Source organism: Suncus etruscus, chromosome 12, assembly GCF_024139225.1.
Source record: "Suncus etruscus isolate mSunEtr1 chromosome 12, mSunEtr1.pri.cur, whole genome shotgun sequence".
In the NCBI taxonomy this organism is placed as follows: Eukaryota; Metazoa; Chordata; class Mammalia; order Eulipotyphla; family Soricidae; genus Suncus; species Suncus etruscus.
In genome coordinates this window covers 68,545,598-68,567,683 of record NC_064859.1, presented here as the reverse complement: position 1 = coordinate 68,567,683, position 22,086 = coordinate 68,545,598, and the positions used below count along the sequence as shown (strand labels likewise).

The 22,086-nt window shown below is 44.9% G+C and overlaps 1 protein-coding gene across 1 annotated transcript in view; it reads right to left on the bottom strand.

The window, feature by feature from the left end:
- Positions 1-439: 439 nt before the first annotated feature.
- The window catches only part of TRAPPC12 (trafficking protein particle complex subunit 12), an 88,958-nt gene continuing 67,311 nt past the window's right edge, over positions 440-22,086 (bottom strand). Inside the window, exons 6-11 of the mRNA XM_049784867.1 lie at positions 13,766-13,838; positions 10,686-10,759; positions 5,299-5,397; positions 2,324-2,424; positions 1,383-1,470; positions 440-1,149 (exon numbers count right to left, since the gene is read on the bottom strand). Of these exons, the coding sequence (XP_049640824.1) occupies positions 907-1,149; positions 1,383-1,470; positions 2,324-2,424; positions 5,299-5,397; positions 10,686-10,759; positions 13,766-13,838 (678 nt within the window). The 3' untranslated portion in view covers positions 440-906. The remainder of the gene's footprint in view (positions 1,150-1,382; positions 1,471-2,323; positions 2,425-5,298; positions 5,398-10,685; positions 10,760-13,765; positions 13,839-22,086) is intronic.

Sequence of the window (22,086 nt, the reverse complement as noted above, 5' to 3'; positions counted from 1 at the left end):
ACAGAAATTTTTCAGTACTTTTTTTTTATAAGCAGGAATGACTATGTAAATATGTAAAGAAAATATCATGCATAAACCCAAGAAAGAAATATCCAGAAAAAGAATACAAAGTACAGAGGAACTAGGACAAAACTCCTCCAGCCCCTGCTGGTATTTCTGTGGTGTTAGGGATATGTGCAGGGTCCAGTACATGTGAAGCAATTACTGCATACAAGTCATACCCCAACCCGTCATGGCCTTCTAATGGCTCCATGGTTTTCTTTGGAGTGATAAGTCTATGTTCTATTCATACCCCTCAAGGTAATCCTTACTTCTCATAGTGTACAAGCATAGGGGTTGAAATAAACATAGGGCCTCGCCAGCTAGGTTTGTTTGAGGCTGTATCACAGCTAACAAAAAGAATGTTTGGGATATGGGAGGGAAGGAAATGAGAGGAAGATGAATGGCAATCTATGTTTGTATTTCTCGTCCATTATTTATAAATTCTCTAGAACATTCAGGTATAGAGTGAGAATGGTTTCTATTCCATTTCTCAGCTTTTCTCTGAGGATATTCAGAATTAATAAATGAAGCAGGTCAGCTTCCACGAATAAACAAGAGAGACCTGGTGCTTGATTATAGATTTTCTCTGTCCATGACTATCATTCTAATAGCACATTTACTTTCCTAAATTCACAAACAGCAGCAGAGTCTTGTGAGGTTGAACTGGCTAGAATTCAACAAGCTGTGGGACAAGTCTTGGCCTAGGCTGTGGCTCTGGATCAAGACACACTCCTAGACACAAGTGAAAGTGCTTTTCCTGAATCCACCATTTGCATTAATACATCAGGCCCACAGTTCACAGGTAAAAAAAGACAGCACACAGTTAAAAAAAAAAAGACGGGCTTTTTCAAGAATTCCAGGGGCCTAGGCCAGTTTGAGGCATTGTGTGTTGAAGCTGTCTCCTTCTTTGCTGGCAACAGCACCGAGCAAGGCCTGCTTCTTCTGCATACTGCGGGAGGACTCCAGCTCATACATGGTGGTCAGATTGAAGAGCACGCTCTCGTGAAGGTAGTGCTGGGGGTCCTGCTGCACCATAGCCTCCAGCTGCCTCAGGGAGTCCTTGAGCTTGCCTTGGTAGAGCAGACACACCGCCGCATTGTTGTCGGCCTGCAGGCGGGGAACAACGACACAAGATTGCAGAGGCAGCCAGTGGGCTGTTCCCGCGCTGAGGTAGACACCCCCTTCCCCATTGTGCCTACTGCCATGCTTTGTGCATAGGCCATGTGGCTCTGTGGTGGCTCAGGTGATGGGCTTCCAGGGCAGGCCCTACTGGACCCTTCCCTGACCAAGCTTGGCACTTCCCGGTGGCCTGATGGCATGAACCCATTTTACTGTCTTACCACTGCATTTGTCGGGTCAATCTTCAGAATTTCTGTGAAGAATTTGTGGGCTTCGGCAAAGTTATTCTGACCAAGGTGAAGGAAAGCTCTGGAAAGTAAGTGATAAGTAAAGTGGTTAGACAGGAAAAGTTAAAAGCCTGCATGCTGTCAAAAGGCACAGGGGATGCCTAGATGGTAGGAGGATGAGGCTGACTCCTGTGGGAAACCTGTAGGTAACTCTCCAAATGGGGTCTTAGCTGACTGACCTGGGTGTCAAAGAAAAGTTCACTCTCACTTTAGACAAGTTACCATCACCTATAATGAGATCTTCATTCAAAAACAAAACAAACCTGCATTGGGGCTACAGAGATAGCACAGCAGGTAGGGCACTTGCCTTGTATGCAGCCAACCTGGGTTTGATCCCTGGCATCTCAAATGGTCCCCTGAGCACTGCCAGGAGTAATTCCTGAGTACAGAACCAGGAGTAACACCTGAGCATTACTGAGTACATCCCCTCAAAAATAAACATTACTTCATCTCATCTTTCTGTTCTGTATAGCTTTATACTGGCCATAGGTTTTAGCTTAATAAACACAGGCACATCAACATCTTATTATGTATTTTAATCATAAAAACTTGTCATAGGAGACCGGAACATGAATGAAATGTGGTTGGTACACTATAGACCATAAAAATATGGAGGAGCTTCATGTTAAAAATGGGGATAAAATAAACAATACATAGATAAACCAGGGTAAATTTTAAAATCAATTTTTATGAGTAAAAAGTTGACTGCAATGCAAGAAATTAGCAACTTCTTGGGTCTGTGCTTTATTACATTTTAGTTCTAAGAAATGGGTGAAGAAGCACAAAAGGAAACATTTTCTCTGAGGGTTTTACTACTCATTTAAGCTCTGAAAAATTTGAAAAAATAATTATGTTTTTTATTTCAAAATACATACCTATTCATTAAAACCATTATTTTACCCTGCAGTCCATCCAATTTCTGTGTTACGTTTTCCACATCTTGAAAATACTTTTCAGCTGTTTTTATGTCTCCAATCTGTTTTAACAAAAATCAACTCATGTAATACAAGAAATGTCATAATATATAAATATTTTCTAGAAATATGTAAACATATATATAAAACTAAACTTAATATTATAGGTAAAACATATATATAACTATATATAGTTTCTTAAAATTATGTTAGAATATGAATATATACATAAGGCAAAATAAATCTTGGCAAACTATCAATAATTGTTCCTTTTAACAGGAAAGCAAGAATCATCTAGGGGACAGTGAAATGCCAACATCTGCATGCCAGAAAGCAAGCTGCAGATGACCTATTAGAGGGAGGGAGGGAGCAAAAAAGAAAAAATAAGTTCTTCATTTTTTAGCTAAAAGTTTTAATTGAATCACCATGAGATACAGTTATAAAGTTGTTCATGATTGAGTTTCAGTAATACAATGTTCAAGACCTATCACTTCACCAGTGCACATTTCCTGTCTCTAGTTACCCTGATTCCCCCCTACACCACCCCAGACTGACTCTATAGCAGGTATTTTCTCTCTCCCTCTCTCTCCCTCTCCCTCCTCTCTCTCCCCTTCTCTCTCTTCCTCCCTCCCTCCTTCCTTCCCTCCCTCCCTCCCTCATAGTTTTAAGCACTGTAGCCTGATACATTCTTTCTGAAGGGGTATCCTTTCAGCACCCAATTCTTGTCCAGAGTGACTATTTCCAACTATCATTGCCATATTGGTCCCTTTTCTGCCCTAATGCACTCCCTCACTTTGTGGCAAGCTTCCTATTATGGACCAGTCTTCCTGGTCCTTTGTCTCTATTGTCTTTGGTATTATTGCCATACTATGTTCATTTTATGTTTATCCCACTCTCTCTAACTCGTTTCACTCGGCATAATTTTTTCCCTATCCATCCATGTATAAACAAATTTCATGACTTTATTTTTTTTAATAGTTTAATAGAATTTCATTGTGTAGATGTACTTTTTTTTTTTTAACCTATTCATCTGTTCTTATGCATTTGGGCTGGTTCCAGATTCTGGCTCTTGTGAACAGTCTACAAAAATCATAAAATGTAGAGGGCTTTTCTGCATTGTTTTTTGGGTCATATGGGAGCTCAATTTTTCATCATCCATTCATTCTTCCTTCCTTCCTTCTTTTCCTTCTTCCTTCCTTCCTCCTTCCTTCCTTTCCTCTCTTTCCTTTCCTTCCTTCCTTCCTTCCTTCCTTCCTTCCTTCCCTCTCTTTCCTTTCCTTTCCTTTTCTTTTTCTTTTTTTTTTTTAGGAATATCCATATTTGTTTTCCAAAAAGACTGGACTAGACTACATTCTCACCAGCAGTGAATGAGAATCCCTTCTCCCCACATCCATACTAACCATGGTGGTTCTCTTTCTAAAAGTTATTCATTTAAGAAGTTTTTATGGATCCAGAAGGATAGTATATCAGGAAGGGTGCTTGTCTTGCATGTGGCTGAACCAGGTTAAATTCCTGGCATCCCTTATGGTCCCAAGCCCAAAAGTAGTGATTCTTAAATGCAGAGCCGGGAGTAAGCCCTGAGTACCACTGAGTATACCCCCAAAACCGAACACACAAATGTTTTTAGTAAAATTTTTTGACAAAAAATTGTTCAATAAAATAACCATGAAGTTAACCAAGAAATTAGGAAATATCAGGCAAAATTAAATATCAACAAAATTATGGGGCCGGAGAGAGAGCATGGAGGTAAGACGTTTGCCTTTCATGCAGAAGGTCGGTGGTTCGGGGCCGGGCGGTGGCGCTAAAGGTAAGGTGCCTGCCTTGCCTGCGCTAGCCTTGGACGGACCGCGGTTCGATCCCCCGGTGTCCCATATGGTCCCCCAAGCCAGGAGCAACTTCTGAGCGCATAGCCAGGAGTAACCCCTGAGCGTTACCGGGTGTGGCCCAAAAACCAAAAAAAAAAAAAAAAAAGAAGGTCGGTGGTTCGAATCCCGGCATCCCATGTGGTTTCCTGAGCCTGCCAGGAGTAACCCCTGAGTGCCGCTGGGTGTGACCCAAAAACCAAAACAAACAAACAAACAAAAAAAACCAAACCAAAACAAAAGAAAACAAAAAAAGAAAATCAACAAAAATATAGGAGATAAAGCACTTGCCTCACATATGCAGCTATGACCTTAGTTTGAATCCCCATACCACGTATTGTCCTTTGAGAACTGTCAGTCTGAGGGAATGGCTTTTCTATTGTGAGGCCAGCAGCTCAGCAGAATACCTGCTGATGTACCCACTACTGGTGTGTATCCCCCCTTCTACCACCACTGTGTTGTTTATACTCCTCTAGAGGCCCAGCTTTGGGATGTTACAGAAAAAACCCTATGGACTTTGTGGGATGGGGGTAGGCAGGCATGGGCCCCTTAGGATCAGTCTGCACAGGCTAGGGTTGGAAGAAATGAGGAGGCTTCAGTCACTCCCTGTCACCAATATAGTCCCTTGGCTTCAGCAATGTTCTTCTCCCTCTGCATTGTCGGGGCCACAGTGTCAGACTGAATACTCTTTGGTGCCTTTTTCCAGTAGTATATCAGCAAGCTACTATATTGGCAACCAAGAAAAATTGTTTTTTTTTTTTTTCCTAAGTGCAGCAGGGTAATATCAAAAGTAATCTGTCTTAGCACTTTACCTACTAAAATCTATGTAAATGCAAACTTAGCAATTGGCAGGAAACTGCTAATCATGTCAAGGCCTGAAGGTCTTAGACTCTACACCACTGAGCCAGAACTAGAGTGAAAAAATTCTGGAATGAACTATTAGGAGTTTGAATGGAAGCGTTTTCTATATCATTTTTTAATCTTTAGGATGAAACTTCCTGGGACTCAGAGGCTTCAGCACAGAGACTCTCTGGGCCCTTTCCTGTAGCTCATGCGTGTGCAGATGCCATATACCTGGAGGAAAATGCGGCCAATGCCACTGAGCAGCTGTGGCTCCTGCTCGGGGTGGTACTGGATCACAGAGTGGTAGGCGTCCACAGCCAGCACGTAGTCCTGGAGAGAAAAGCAAAGCAGAGCAAGAAAGTGAACAATTCTGGAAGTATTCAAGGCCTAGACTCACCTGCACAGAAGTGGGACTGTCTACACTCAGTCTCTGAGGTGAACACTGCCTCTGCTGGACTGGTAGCCAGGATTCTGAGTTTTACTATAGTGGGGAAATTATAGTAAAGAGCCGAGGGACTCTTTGACATGGACTCAAAGATCCTTCTGCCTCTACCTTTTTGGGGGGCCCACACCTGGTGGTACTCAGGGATCACTCTTGGTGGGGTTCGGAGTACCATATGAGATACCAGGGACTGAGCTTGGGTCAGTTGCCATTGCCCAATCTACTGTACTATCTGACTGACCTCTGCTTACACCTTCCAACAAGCAACTAGTATTCCAGTTGGATTCTCTCCTGACAAAATGATGTAGCGAATTTGTGATTCTGTCCTGTTTCCATCCATCAAATACATAAGCTACCTTAACTGACAGCATCTCTTAAATACAAGGTATGTTACAAAATGTAAACAAATTAAAATTCTACCAAACAGCATAGCAGAGCGTGAGCATAAAGCTATGAACCAGACTGGCAGAGTCGGAGGTGAATAGTCTCCAGAAAGTCCACCCATTTGAGAATTTATTCAAGAATGTCTGCGAAGACTCTGTGGGTAACTGTACTTGGCACCGCACCATCAGGCTTCACCCTCTCTCTGTTGTGTTCATCAGGACCCTGCAAGCCACCTTCCTCCATGACTCAGAGAGACATGCTATGCCCAGGTCTTCATTCATCTGTCTCCCAACTCAGTGCAGGCCTGTGGTGGGCACTCAGCTGGTTCTGAGTAAGTGTGCCCTGCCAAAGTCACCAACATGCAGCCTCACTCATCTCGGGTCCCCCAACAGGTCTGTTGCCCAGAAGTGATGAATCTATGCCTGCTGAGGCCTGCATGGAAGCTCTGCACTTCTGAGGCTAACTCCCAAGTTGCAGAGAATGGCAGCAATAGACGTGCCCATTGGGGGTGTCCTCATAATTTGCTCTTCCTAAAAATCCCAGAAGCAACTGTTATTTCTTCTACACTTTCAGTCTCACCCAAACTGGGACTGGAGTTACAAGTTTGCTAATTGGGACGTCACAGAGAAAGACAGACAAGTACAATTTTATTTTGGCAAGAAAACTATGAAAAGAATCTGCAGTCTGGCACCTTCAAGTGCAGCTCATTAAAACGAATCTTATTCAAGGTGTGGTGCTTGTGAGGAGCCTGACATCAGCGGCCTAGTCCCTCCTACGAATGTCTTGCTGCCCGCTCCTGCTACCCTTGGCAGGGCTATGCTGTTTTGTGTTGTGAGCACTCGGATGTGCATGAACTCATGTGTGAATGCGTGTATGAGCATGTGTGTGGAAGCATGTGTGCCTGCCATGAGGGATCTTGTGGAAAAACCTGACCTCACTGCTGGGCAGTCTCTTGGAGCTTCATGGAAGCCAAGGCCCCCGCTGAGGGTGGATGAGGCTTTGGCTCAGACCAAACTCGAGGCCATCGGGACTTCAGTGGGGATGTGACGGGCACAGCTGGCATCTGGCACATTGCTATCACAATGCTAGGACTGCTTGCTGGCCAATGTCTCTGCTGTAGACTTGCTGTCAGTACAAAGTCCTGATTTCTGTTATCTGATGTGGAAGGACAGTGGTGTCCTTGATGTTATTCTGTTCACACTGAGTGTTCTTGAACACGACCCTGGGAGCTGCCACAGGCAATAGGAACCAAGTGCAATGTTGCACTCACAGGGCTAGAGGGTGAAGGACTGTGAGGGCGATGACATGGTCCTCATGAAGCCATCTGCTTAGGTCCAGGCCTGGGCAAGAGGCTGCTGGGAATAAGTCATTGTAGCCACAGTGTGTGGTCCCACTGCTCCTACACTGTCAACAACAGCAGCAACAACAAAATGCCCTAATACATTAAGCATCTAGGAATAAACATAACAAAGTATGTGGAAGACTAATACATTAACAATTTTTGCTTTTTTTGTTTTTTTTTTGGGTGACACCCATTTTTGCTCTTTAAGAACCTAGAACGAGGGGCTGGAGAGACAGCATGGAGGTAAGGCGTTTGCCTTCCAGGCAGAAGGATGGTGGTTCGAATCCTGGCATCCCATATGGTCCCCAGAGCCTGCCAGGGGTGATTTCTGAGCATAGAGCCAGGAGGAACCCCTGAGTGGTGCCGGGTGTGACCCCCCCCCCCAAAAAAAAACAAAACAAAACAAAATAAAGAGCCTAGAACGAATTCTATAAAAATTAGAATGGCTTTAGAAAATTCCCAGAATAGCTAAAGAAATTCTGCAGAAAAAGATGAGGCATTGTACTCAGAGAAGGAGATTGGAGTGATAATTCACTTGCCTTGCATCACATAGTGCAATAGCTTGCTTTGCACATGGTAGACCAAGGTTCTATTTCCTGGCATCCCATCTGTTCCTCTCACCCTGCCAGGAGTGATTCCTGAGCACAGATCCAGGAATAACACCTGAGTACTGCCAGGTGTGGCCCCAAAACAAAACAACAAACAATAACAAAAATAAGTCAAAGAAGGACAAATACCAGATGATCTGATTCATCTTGATTTGCAGAGAAACAACAATAAAGGAATAGACCATCGCTGATGACAAGCCTTTGGCCTTTCACTAGAAAACTGAAGTTACTAAACAATGCGGAGAAGGGACCTGGGGTAGGGAAGAAAGAGGTGGTCTAGATGTGACACAGGTCAGCGGATGAGTCTTGGGTACTTTGGTGGCGGTGAAGGTGCCTCAACTTTGTACTTCAAAACTACAAATGTTAACACTACGATAAACATGTCACCTAAACTGTAATAAAAACAAAGGGGGAGGGGCTGGAAAGATAACACAGCAATAGGGCTTTTGCCTTGCATGCGGCTGACCTGGGAGGGACCCAGTTCCATCAATTCGATTTTCAGCATCCCATATGGTCCCCCAGCCTGCCAGGAGTGTGGAATCAGGAGTAATTCCTGAACATTGCTAGGTGTGGTCCAACAATCAATCAATCAAAAAAAAAAAAAAAGAGTTAGAAGAGTAGGGGTTAGGGAGAGGCAATGGTTCTCAAGTTCAGGGTGCATATCTTGCATGTGCAAGGATCTGACTTCAATCCACATCCATGACCCCCAAGCACCACAGAGGTGCCTGCAGAGGCCCATGGCACTGTCAATAAACACTGCAATACCAGCCTGAGCATTGAACTGACCAGCCCAATTGGCTAAGTATATACCAAGAGTGGCCCCTGTGCACTGTTTGGGATACCCCGAACAAATAAAACCAAAATGAAAATTACCAAAAAAAACACATAAAAAAGCAACACTGTTGAAACTTGGGGCTTTGTTATTCATATACACAAGGATGGCTGATACTGTATTAGGGCTGAAGTGCATGAATAGGTTTCTCATCAATAAAAAATAGAATTCATAGCTATTTCACTGTAATATAAACATTATTAAAAATAATAAAACAGCTATGCATATTACTTGTTAGCCCACACACATCTTTTGGGAGCATGGCACACCATGCAGCAAGATACCTATGGCTGTGGTGCCGGCACACTCACTAGAGGGCAACAGCACACACCTACTTGTGCTGGCCTTAGTGTAAGATTTCTCACTCCTTTTCTAACTCACGAAAATAAACGATTAATCTCAAACTTCACATTAAATAGCATTCACTGTAAGGGCATTCTTGAAACACAATAATAAAATACTCTGTATTGAATCCCAACAAAGTAGGGAGAAAACTTACATGATGCCTGGTGGTGTTAATACTACACGGGCACTACAAAGAAAAGCACTTTTGTTCCATATTTTCCTACTAACAATGGTCTTAAAAATGCAAACAAAAACCTACCAGTAAAATAAGTAAGTTCCCTCCTGAGGAGTTTTAGACCCATGATTAATGAAACATCAGCCCCGCTAATTTGTAATCTGCTCTCATTTCTTTGCCGTTGCTGCTGAATTTCAAAGGAAGCTGACAGTGGCCTCAGGGTTGGAGGCCTACCAGGAGGGTGTCTGGGCTGGCTACATCCATCAGTGTTTGGGAAGACTGGCTTCTTTAGAGGGGCAGAGGAGACAAGGCCTGACTGTGAGGAGGGCATGGGGCATGGGACACAGCCTCCCTCCTGCCTATGCAGGGTCCTGGCTGGGGCGAGTGTAGGATGCGGTCACTGCCTGGGCAGCTGGCCTTGTGGGAAATGTGGGATGGAAGAAAATATCATCTGAGCGATCTGCAGTCTTAACCCTATGCAATCTGCTGTGTTGAGAGGAAGGCACAGCATGGGTGTCAGCAGGATCCAAACAAAGCAGCTCTGTCTTCCATCAGAGGTGGAGCCTGCTCCCAGATGGAGGAGCCAGGAAAACAGCCCCAGGGATCCCAATGTCAGGTCGCTACAGAGATCCACAGGGCAGGGCAGCTGGGACGGAGCTACACACACACCAGGGCAACAGCTCTTCCTGAATGAACTGGCGAGTTACACATGGTTGTGCATTTTACCCGCACCCAACCCTGGGCACTGTGCCCAGAAGGTTCCCGTAGGGCTGTGGCCTGCGCAGAACTCAGCTGCCTGGTCAGGTTAAAATGGCGCCTCCAGCACAACTGCCACTTGGTAAATTGCCTGCTCTGCCTTGCAGAAAATCCCACTCAGCAATGACCTTGGGCTGGCTTGTAGGAGGAGTTCTGAGCTTGTCTCATCACAGCATCCCAGGGTTTAGCAGCACTGCTCTGGGCATTTGCACTAATCGATTCCACAGCAGCTTTCAGCTCACAACCTCTGCAGCACAGCAAAGGGCACCTTGCCTGGCCAAGGGAGGAACCACAACCCCTGTGGTGTAAGTGGGAGATGCTGCTTGGGATGAAAACAAAGGCCTGTGTATCCAATACAGCTCCCGGATTCAGAAGCATCTGGGGAGGAGGAGGTAGGGGGGAGTCAGAGGCCATAAGCATTCATCATCACATCCAATCAAGACAAGGAAAAACAACCTCTACTAACACAGGTTCAGAAAAAAAAAATCATGGAATCCAGAGAAACATACCGGTGGGAGAGCAGAAGAGGATGAATGATGATTTTAATTAAAGCATCTAGGCCCATGCTCTAACAACTAGATAACACAAATTCTGTATTCTGCTGAGCTTCCTTTCAGTAGGAATGAAAGTACATGGAGTCCCCAGCAGTGTTTCTGAGCTCTGCTTAGTAAGCCCTCTGGTTGCCCTCCTCACAAGACTCCCTCTTCAATCCCTGGGCTACCCGGCCCACGTACCTTCATCAGGAGCAGGCAGTTGGCCATGGAACACAGCACACGGCCCAGACGTGACCTCCACAGCTGAATGGAGGCTGCAAAACAAGATGGGAGGGTGGTGAGCACACAGCTGGGTAGGAGGTGCAGAGGCGCAGTCACGGCTTGTGTATCAACTCAGAGCCACTGTGATGTGGGACTGTGCTGATGGGGCTTGTGTCCCCCCGCCCCCCCAAACTCCTACCCTTTGCTGGAGATGAAGCATCGCCTCTCCTGGTAGAGAAGGCCACAGTATGAAAAAGAGGAAGGTAGCTTGGCTCACAGGGCAGATGGAAGATCCCCAAATTCAACCAGGGCCAGAGTTAGTATCCTGAAAAAGCGAGCATAACTGGCAGAGCACTCCTGCTGTGAAAGAGAATTGCAGGGAGGTCTGTTGCCCCTGGCCAGTCTTCCTGCTTCAGCATCTGGGCATTGGCAGGCTGAATCTACCCTTTCAAGGAGTCATTTTCTCCACCTTTTAAAAATGGAAATGGTAATTCCTAGTGTGCCAGCTTCAGAGCCCTGTCAGCTTGGTAGGAACCCAGAAGTACTACCTAAAAGGTCAAAAACACCCACAAAAGTAAGGCAGGGGCTGGGGAGATAGCTCAAAGGGCTGAAATACATGCTTTCCCTGATTTGATCTCTCAAGTACCACCAGGATTGGCTCATGAGCACTCTGACCTCTCTCACCAAAAAATGTCAGATGGTGACCTGTGCATAGCAGGGACACTCAAACTACCCATGAGAGTAACCTGCAACCTCTTTTCCAGGCTTGCTTTCTCCCTGGAGCATCATGCCACGGCCCTGCCCTGGCTCCTCATTATTCCATTAATTGTCAGACATCTGTCTACTTATTCCTGGCCCAAAGATTCCCTGGGAGCTGCCTTGTGGTGGGAAAGCTTACCACTTTCCTCAGCTTACCTTTATCTGTGTATATGTTAGGATGATCAGAAACAAGTTTTCCTCTGGAATAGTGAGGCTTTTTTTTTTTTATATTTATTTATTAATTGGTTGTTGGGTCACACCCAGTGGTGCTCAGGGGTTATTCCTGGCTCTGTACTCAGACATTGACCTTGGCAGGCTGAAGGACCAAATGGGATTCTGGGAATTGAACTAGGTCCCTCCCAGGTTGGCTGCATGCATGCAAGACAAATGTTCTATCACTATGCTATCTCTCTGGCCCCAGTTTTTTTTTTTTTTTTTATGTTTCAGGGAGTATATCTGGTGGTTCTCAGGGCTTATTTCTCATCGTTCTGTGCTCAGGCATCAATGCTGGGAGTGCTGGGGGAGGCAGACCATACCATACTAGTGTCAGGGATCAACCAGAACTATAAAGTGGACATATGCAAAGCAAATGCTTTACCTGCTGTACTCTCCATTCCTTGGTGGAGTTTATTGTAAAGCTATTTTGTTGAATCACAAAGGAGGCCCAGGAGGAGTGCTGACCATGCTCAGGGCTCCCATCCAGGGGAGCCAGCATTCATGAACAGAAACTCATGAGGGTGCACTATGGGAGGACAAGACAAGAGTGGAGAGAAGCTGGGAGTACCTTAAAGATGGGTGAGATGGAGAGGGCCTGGGACTCTGAGGGAGGATGAGGCCAGAATGCAAAAATACACAGTGGGGCCCAGACACCCTAAAAGAGCTAGTCTAAGAAAGGCCCTGTGCACTCACTAAAACTACTCACTCTCCTGGCCTCTACAATGCTCCATTCTGGGATAATACTTTCCAAAGAAGGAGGCTTTAGGTGCCAGCATAAGGTCTTAGTTCACTTTGCCTTTTGGCAATTAAAGTAAGGTACAGTAGCTGCCTATCATCCCTGTATAACATGGTTTTGTGAAATATGGCAACCCTTTTCTTAATGACTGTAAAATGTGGCTTACTTCAAACTGCAGATTTATTTTTATTATCTCTGAGACTTCTTTCCTAGCTCTAAGCCTTCCCATTTGCCTAATCAATCTTTTCCTCGATTCCTAGATTTCCAGGAAGTGCTTTCTGAGCCGTATTCATTCTTCCAGAATCACATGGGAATCTAGTGACCAAAATATGGTAAATGTTGGGATAGGGGGCATCCCAAAACACATGGTTGACTCCCTTCCCCAGGTCTGGCTCAGCTTCTGCAATGAGAAGACTGAGACAGATGTGTCTACACACAGATCTTTCTGCCGACCTGGTCACCTGCCAAGACTCTGCAGAGGACATCACAACAGCCTTGTGTGGTTGCCTCTCAGGGAAACATCTTCCTCCCACATCTAGGCCTTCACTGTTGTTGTGCGTTCCCATCCTGCCCTCTACTTGGGATCTGCTGTCCTCAACCCCTCAAGGCATACAGGTCTCCACTGAGCTCAACTATAAAAAAAAAAAACACAATCTGTACTGGTCAGTGGATTCAGGAATTCATTCTCTGACAGGCAAACAAAGACCAAAAAGGTGGCAACGTGAGGCAGACGGTGCGCAGGCTGCCTTGAGGGATCTGTGGCAGGAAGGCACCACGCAGGCAGGCGCCATCTGAGGTCTGACGCATTACAGACTTGCGTCTCTACTGTTTGGAACAAATCACAGCCAAGATGACATTACGAAGCTCGCAAACTCTGCACATAGGAGTCCCACCTTTCTCTGTCTCCAACTGCTTCCCTTTCAGTTGCTCCTACCCCAAGCTAGCATTATGATGGGGCCTCCACCCTGGAGGCCTTCCTTGGAAGGCCACCCTTACAAGCTGCTGCCCATTGCTAGACTTTCCTGGTACCCACCAGCAAGGCCAGCTTCTCTTCAAGTGTCTGCCTCCACATGAACACAGTGGTGGATTGAGGATGTGGGCAAGTCTCTACTGGGGTTGGGGAAGAAGGGACAACAGTGGGGCTCAGCTTGCCTTTACTCTTCAAATATTAATAGCAAAAGACAGGTGGGGGGTGGGGGAGACAGAAAGAGAGAAAGAGAGGAGAGCAGACAGAGAGAAAGGGAGAATGAATATATGAAAGAACATAGAGGGAAAAAAAACCATCTTTGGGGCTAAGCCCAAAACACACTCAATAATTATTTTCTGGAGCACAGTCTGGGTTACCGACCTTGCCGATTCTCCTGTGTGAGGCTGCTCAGGCTGCCGTCTTCAGCAAAGCCTTGCTCCAAATTTGTTAGGATCTGCAGCGATTTCAAAGAACAACAACAAAAATCGTAAAAAATGAATGTGCTTCTAGACTTTGTCATAATATATTCGAGGAGACATAGATTTCTCTGTAGGAAAACCAATTTGTCAGGGAAGGCTTCACACGGACACGTTTTAAACATCACTGCCGACGGAGGTGCGGGTGAAGGGAAGCTGCTCTGGCTGATGGGAGAGTTGGGTTTATGATGCTCATAAAGCATTCAGAGACACCAGACACAGGGTAGATGGTTTTTCTTTTTAAGAAAAGCATCAAGTATGTTACACATGAGAATGATTATTAACTTGTGCAAAAGCATCAGTCTTATTCCTCCAGGGCACCCTGAGGTGTGTGGCCTTTCTTAATGCTTACAATAAATTCTGAGCAACTGTCACTTTACATAGTGTTTCTTGTTTGCTTAATAACTTTGGTTTGCTTCTCTTGTGTTCTGGTTTTCCTTGAAAGAAAAGCTAGTGCCACTTCTGATAATGTGGGGTTTCTTTTTGTTTGTTTTTGCAGAGGAGAGGAGAGTTTGGGTCACACCTGGTGGTGCTCTGATACTACTTTTAGCTTTGCATTCAGGAATTATTCCTGGTAGTATTTGAGGTACCATATAGGATGCTGCAGATTGAACTTGGGTTGGCCATATGCAAGGCAAATGCCCTACCTGCTGTACTATCACTTCATCCTCAATGTACTTTTTTGATGCATAGATGAAGACAATATATAAAGGAGGAGTGGATGATTTTCTAGCAAGAAAAGTTAATACATGTCCATTGAAAAAATGGCTCTATCAGTCCTATAATTACTGATTTCAGACCATAGGCACCTGTGAAAAAAACTGTTTTGATTAGTTCACAATATTATTTAATACCTCAAAAGGGAAAGTCCAGGGCCCAAGAGAGAATATCTGTCTGTTTGCCTGGTTAACTTGTATGGAATGAGAGACCATTGCCTCAGGGACCAAAGCCACCCTCCTTACCTATAAGCTTCATATTAGAGCAAATAGATAACATGCTGTGAGCTGAAAGGCCTGTACCAACCTGATTTAGGAAACAGGCAGAATTAACAATTATGACCTTGGGGTCAGCAAGATAGTACAGAGGTTAAGGTGTTTGCCTTGCATAATTCCCAAGCACTATCAGGAGAACTCCTGAACAGAGTTAGGAAGAGCTCCAGAATACCACTGGGTACAAACCAAACTTCTAATCCTATCACCAATTTTTAGTTCCCAAAGAAAATGATGGCTTTAAAAATCATCTAGTTGGTTTGAAGCAGACTAAAAGACATTTTCTAGTTTCTCTTTTGATGATCATTAAAACAGCTGGGAGGTGGGGGATGTACCTTAAAGAAGTAAAACACATGCTTCGGGGCCGGGCGGTGGCGCTGGAGGTAAGGTGCCTGCCTTGCCTGCGCTAGCCTAGGACGGACCGCGGTTCGATCCCCCTGTGTCCCATATGGTCCCCCAAGAAGCCAGGAGCAACTTCTGAGCGCATAGCCAGGAGTAACCCCTGAGCGTCACAGGGTGTGGCCCAAAAACCAAAAAAAACAAACAAAAAAAAACACATGCTTCATATGCGTGAGGTCCTGAATTTTCTCCCTGACAATGATTGGTCCCTTGCACACAGTACCTTGGTGGTCCTTGAGGCCACTGCACAGCAGGCTCTGTGAACTGAAGTTCAAAGTATGAGCACTCAAATGTTAAACCCGTACCCCACTGCTCCTCCTTCTTCCAAGCATCAATGAGAGAAGCCTCTTTTTTTTTTTTTGGCTTTTGGGTCACACCCGGCAGTGCTCAGGGATTACTCCTGGCTCTCTGCTCAGAAATCGCTCCTGGTAGGCTTGGGGGACCAATATGGAATGACGGATTTGAACCACCGTCCTTCTGCATCTAAGGCAAATGCCCTACCGCTGTGGAGAGAAGCCTTTTTTAAACTATCCAGTCATAGCTGTAAGAACCCCCAAACCCAAATAGAGTGGACTTGGAAAGAGTCTTGTTACCACTGAATCAGATTTCTTTGGCTAGACCAGGAGGGCAGAAAAAGAAAAGATTTACTAACATGGGCCAGGGAGATAGATGGCTTAGAGGGGAGAGGGCAAATTTGCACATGGGAAGCTTGTGTTTGATTCATGGCACTGCATAGATCCTGAAAACAGCCAGGAGCAAACCCTGAGCATGATTTGGTATGGCCCCTCTGATTGAATTTGCCAATTTGACCAACCCCAGTGGAAAACAGGGCACCCACTTGAGAACAGTGGGAAGAGAGGTGGCTCTGAGGTCAAGGTCATTATAGTGGCTCTGTGTGAGTGAAGCAGGCAGGTCAGGGCCTAAGGCTGCCCTGAGTCATCTATGTCTGCCCATGAGGGTAGTGAGTTTCTTGAACAGTATTGAGTAGTGGCCTGTAAAGTATAAACAGGGACAGGTGCTCAAAGCAAAGAATTTCCCTGGTCCTTTTATAGAGTATTAGATTGGTCACTGGAATGGGATGGAGGTTGGAAGAAAACACTTTACACAGAAGGCACTGCTCTGAGAGTGACAGCCAGGGCAGAGTGCTATCCTGATTCTCATGGTAAAAACCCTTTTTGTAAGAAAGCACAACTACCTCACTGGCAGAAACAGAATGGCACAAAACAGAAGCTTTGGAGTCAAGGATTTCTTTCAGGGGTTACAGAGTTACATTTTCAGGGAGTCGGAAGGAGCAGAAATGTGGTTGGATTGATGAGGATGAACAGGGCAGTTTGCCCTAATGGAGCCTAAATCCAGGAAGAGCTGGAAGATGCCTTACACCAGCACGTGTGTTTCTGCGTGTTGGCCAAAAGCTTGGGTGGCGAGTGCCATCTGTGTGGGCAGGGCTTCATGATGGCTAACACTTGTGGGGACAGATGCTCAGTCTGTGCTACTGGGCTGTCTTGCAAACAGAACAGTTTGACTGTCACAGGAAGCCCATGGAGGAGGCACGGCTGGCCCATTCGGGACAGGGCTTCCTGCTCTCTCCACACAGAGCAAATGGTGCAGTAGCCAGCCAGAGATGGCTGACATCAGGAGAGTGAGGTTCCAATGCTGGCTGACTGGCCATTTCCCCTAGAACTCTTATTTTCTTAGCTATCAATTGTTAACACATTTTACACGCTCCTATTACCGACCCTGGGCCTCCAATGAGAAGGTAACTGAAATATAAGGTAATCTTACAAAATATGAGTTAGTATAAATTACAAAAAGAAGAGAAGCAGGAAATCAAAATTGTTTTCGTGGTCTCAGGTTTTTACTCTTATCTTTACCCTGCAATAACCTATGGCAGTTGGTGATTTGGTATCAGTGGAGTCACAGTTTTGATATGCCCATGGTGCTCTATGAGAGGGTGGAAACTGTAGTTTCCATGACTGGGCTGAAGCTCCTGAGCGGAGGACAGGACCCTTAGAACACTGAACCACATACTGTGGGTCACACACCCATGCTCCACAGCAGGCAGTACTCACAGACCTCCAAGGCAAGATTGGTGCAAGGGGTTTTCTTCCTGAGGGTAATGGGGAGCCTCTGCATGATGATGGGCATCCAGGAGCATCATGTAAGCTGCTTCCACATGTTTTCTAACATTCTCCTATTTATTGCCTGCTTGCCTACGGCTAGATTCAGGGCCTGAGTCAGATGGAAGTGACGCAGGGTGACCTCCAGATGGGGCTATAGAAGCACACTGACTTTCTCCTTACTTCCTCTCAAGATGCTCCAGGCAAAGTTCCCTGAGATGGGAAGCTAGGGCTTCCTACCAACAGGCAATAACACCTGACAGCTGTGTGGGCTGAGTGAAGTGTGAGCTGTGTGAAGTGTGAGGTGAGAACTATGAGAATGGCCTGAGCTACATGCAGCAGTGTGAGGTGTCAGGTATGAATTGTGTGAAGTGTGAAATGTGTGAGGTGTAAGCTGTGAGGGCTGAGTTATGAATCAGGTGAGGTAAGGAGAGTTGTGTGAGGAGCCCTGGGAAGTCAGTACTCCATCCAGCCATGGCACCTTCTACTGATAGTCCTGACTGCCCCTCAGGAAAGGCCCAGAGCAGAATGACTCTGATAAGCTGCTCCATGACTCAAACCAAAGAAATTCTGAGATAATAAATCATCATTGCTTTAAGTCATGAAGTTGTGGAGTAATCTGTTATGCAGCAACAGATAACTAATCCTCAGGTATTATCACAGCTACCAGCCACTTTTATTAAAGGCTTCCCTGAGGAACAGTGTTCCAGGGTCACTTAGTTTCAATTTGGAAACTCGAAACAGATTCCTCACTGTGTATCTGAACAAGCTCATCTCTGAAGGCAATTGTAGCACTGAAATAACAGTGGTTTTGAGAGAGAAAAGATATTGCCTGGAAATGAATGGATGTTTCTACAGATTGGCGTGCTGCTAAGCCTTCGTCTGGTTTTCATTTCAGGTTCTGAACGGAAATGCACAAGAAGGGCCACTGGGCTGCTTCGGTTTGGGTCTTGAGCTGTTCCCATTAGTGGGAAGGTCAAATTGGAATGGAGAGGCTGTATTTCAGCTCCCACGCTGAGGCTCAGATGGAGCATGTCAGGAGCCAGCTCTGAGACAGGGATCAGTCACTGGGGCCCAGGGAAGGGAATGGAAGGCAGATAAGATGTCTCGAGGCCAAACTTAGTTGCGCTTTGGGTCAGGAGAAAATGAAGTGACTAGTAGGAATATCCTGTCTGATTTTGTATATTACTAACACAGTCCTAAAACTGATAAGGGAATCTATATAGCTACTTTATGATTTAAAAGGACCAAATCTATGTTCTGAATTCCCTGCAGGTGTCTGGGAAGGAGATTAAGGAATGTTCTCCCTGGGTAACCACCACCTTCTGGAGACTGGTTACTAATGTTATGGCTTTCAAGAAACTCTAGCAAGGCACAAGGAACACTGATTTTAGCCTACAACCAGAAATTCAAGCACATTGTTAGGCCTTGCAATGTTTGCTTATTTTTAAAAACAGGCCTCTCCCATTGGTGTCTGGCTCAGTTAATAGTCAGTGCTGTTTTGGAGGTCATGCAGTGTCAGGGGCCAGACTCAAGACTTTGTACATGCCAGTATGTGCCCAACCACTTAAACAGTCTCTCCTGCCTCAAATTGTTTTTTTTTTTTATTTGTTTGGGGCCACACCCAGTAGCACTCAGGGGTTACTTATAGCAGGCTTGAGGGACAATATGGGATGCCAGGAATTGAACCTGGGTATGTCCCACGTCAGCTGCATACAAGGCAAATGTCCTACTATTATGCTGTCACTTGGGGCCTCAAAATCTGTTTTTAATGCAGGTTTTGACTCAAAGACTCAGCTCTCAGTTCATGGTTTCCAACTGCCAGTTGGTGCTGCAAAGGTTGAAAACCACTGGCCTATTTCATTTAAATCAGGGTAATTCTCTTTAGAGAATTTGGGGATTCATTTGTTCATCCCTTTCAGTTTTGGAGACACATCCATTGGTGCTCAAGGTTTACTCCTTGTTCTCTACTCAGAGATCATTCTTTTTTTTTTTTTAATTTTTATTTTGATCATAGTGGTTTACATAGTGTTGACAATAATATTTTAGGTACATATTTACATAAAATCAGGGGGGATTCCCATCACCAAATTGTCCTCCCTACACCTCCATTTCTGTCCTACCTCCCATTTCCTCTTCCCTCACCCCAGGTCGGCTAGAATATGTGGTCCCCTCTGTATCTAACCCACAACTTAGTAGTCTTGCACCTGTTTGGTCTTGATGCCTCCCTTAGTTCCCCCTCTAACTGGAGGCAGGACTAGCTAGTTCAAGTTGCGTGGTTTTGTTTGAAAAAGAGAAAAGTAATAAACTGGGGTAAGGGTCTAATACCCCGAAACTGGGTGGAATCCTTCCAGAGGCTCTCATCATCGATTTGAGAGATGGAGAAAAAGAAGGTGAGGGCCGGGTAGGTGGCGCTGGAGGTAAGGTGTCTGCCTTGCAAGCGCTAGCCAAGGAAGGACCACGGTTCGATCCCCCGGCGTCCCATATGGTCCCCCCAAGCCAGGGGTGATTTCTGAGCACATAGCCAGGAGTAACCCCTGAGCATCAAACGGGTGTGGCCCAAAAACAAAACAAAAAAAAAAACAAAAAAAAAAAAAAAAGAAAAAGAAGGTGAAACACTCCACCAGTACCAAAAGAAGTGTCAAATATCCAGTGAGGGCTTGAGCTATATCGATAAGCACCACAAAAAAAAAAAAAAAAAAACAGGCAAACAAACAAACAACAAAAAGCAAAACAAACAAAAACCAAACAAAAACAAACAAACAAACAAAACACGCCATGGTCTTGAAATGAGAAACATGGCATAGCACATAACGAAAGAAAAGAAAGGAAGAGAAAATATAAGTATGATTGGGGACAATTTCAATAATCACTCCCAAACAGAGAAATCGACCAAAATAGATAGGTGAATAAAAATAATAATAATAATAATAAATGGAGGTAAAAAAATATATAGATAATAACCAAGGTTTTGTGCTTTTTGTATTTTTATTTTTTCCCTCCTGCCCAGGCACAGTAAATATTGTGGTCATTCGAAAAGGAATTCACTTGGCCTAAGAGATATGGGGTTTCTCCGTCCTTGGAGCATACTGTCATGGGATCAACACTAGACTTTGCTCAGGAACCTTTACTCTCCCGGTGGTGTTTTTTTTTTTTTTTTGGTGTGTGGAAGATTTCTGTTCTGTGTTTAGAGGTCTCAGTATCTGCACAGATCCTGAGGTGGGACTTATGATGAAGTCAGTCTTTGTGGTTCTAGAGGTTCTGTTACCTCCGTGTCATTTTAATCCATCTTCTGTGGTTGGTGATCTTGGTCTTTGCACTGATCCTAGGGTGGCACCTAGGATAGTGTCTTTCTTTGTGCTTCCAAAAGTCCCGTTCCGTTACAATTTTCTCAGAGATCATTCTTAATGGGCTCTGTGAATCATATGCAGTTCAGGGGCTCAAACCTGGGTTGGTTATATGCAAGGTAAGTGGCCTAATTCTTATACTATCGCTTGTGGGCCTGAGGATTTGGTTTATAACCACTTGTTTATGGACTGATGCCAGCCCAAAACCGTGACAGGATTGTATAATGACTCTAAGCCAAACCAGAGGGGATGGTCTGGGATAAGAGTCTGTAGAGTTAGAGAATAAGGAGTCATATTTATCCTATTGGTGACTATCTGGCTGGTGTGTGTGTGTGTGTGTGTGTGTGTGTGTGTGTGTGTGTGTGGTTGTGGTTGTACAGGGCACAGATGTACATATGTGTGTGTGAGGCCTCATTAACAAAGACTGAAGTATCATGACTGATTTTCCAGAGTTTGGACTATGGTGACATGAGGTCTGCTCTAGTGTGAGGAGCCCTTGGGAAAGTCCTGTGTCATCCCATCACCATTAATTTCCTTGAGAAGCTTCCAGAAAGGAGATTTCTAAAGTCAGTTTTCTTAGAGATTTGTCAAAATAAGGAAGAAAAATTAAGGTTACCACAGACCAGGATCCCAATCGTTAGCGTCTAGATCAGACCCTCACATGGGCATGTCTTTACACAGGAGAGAGACAGAGGCTCCACAGGCAAAGGAAACATTCTATAGGAGAAGTGAGAATTTCCACTGACTCCAACCCCTTAACTGCTGCCTGATGGAGAAAGTTTCCTTAGGGGTTTTACCATGAAGTAGAGAAACTCTGATGTCAATAAAAAGATGGTGATATTCATGACTTCCAAATCTCTGTTCTTCCCAGTTCCATTTTGTGAAGGGCCACTTTGTGGAGGGCCTAGATTATTTGCAAACATTTGAGTTTGGGAGTAGAAGACTCTTCTCCCTGATTCTGGGAATGGTGTCATCTACCTGCTCATACAGGCTGAGCATATATGGACCACTAAACATGGGTGCCAATGGCAGAAGGCAGCGGTGATTCCAGGTACCAGGAAGTAGAGCTCTCCCTTTTCAATCTCTCAACAACCTCTCCATCTGGTAGTGACTTCATGTTATCTGACTTAGCCATAATCAATGTGTTCTTTAGAGCAGCAGGAGAGGAGGGCAACTAAACTTTGGGACCAGGCAAAGCTTGGGAATAGCTGGACATTCTCAGCATATTGACAGTCAGCCTCAATGGCATACCTCGGAGCAGATGGGCAGGGCAAGGGTGAACAGTGGCTCTGCTCTTTTTCAATTTTGATTTCTTTAATAATAATATTGGCACCAATGAATCTGTCCCTGTTTTTAAGAAATTCTTTTGAGAAA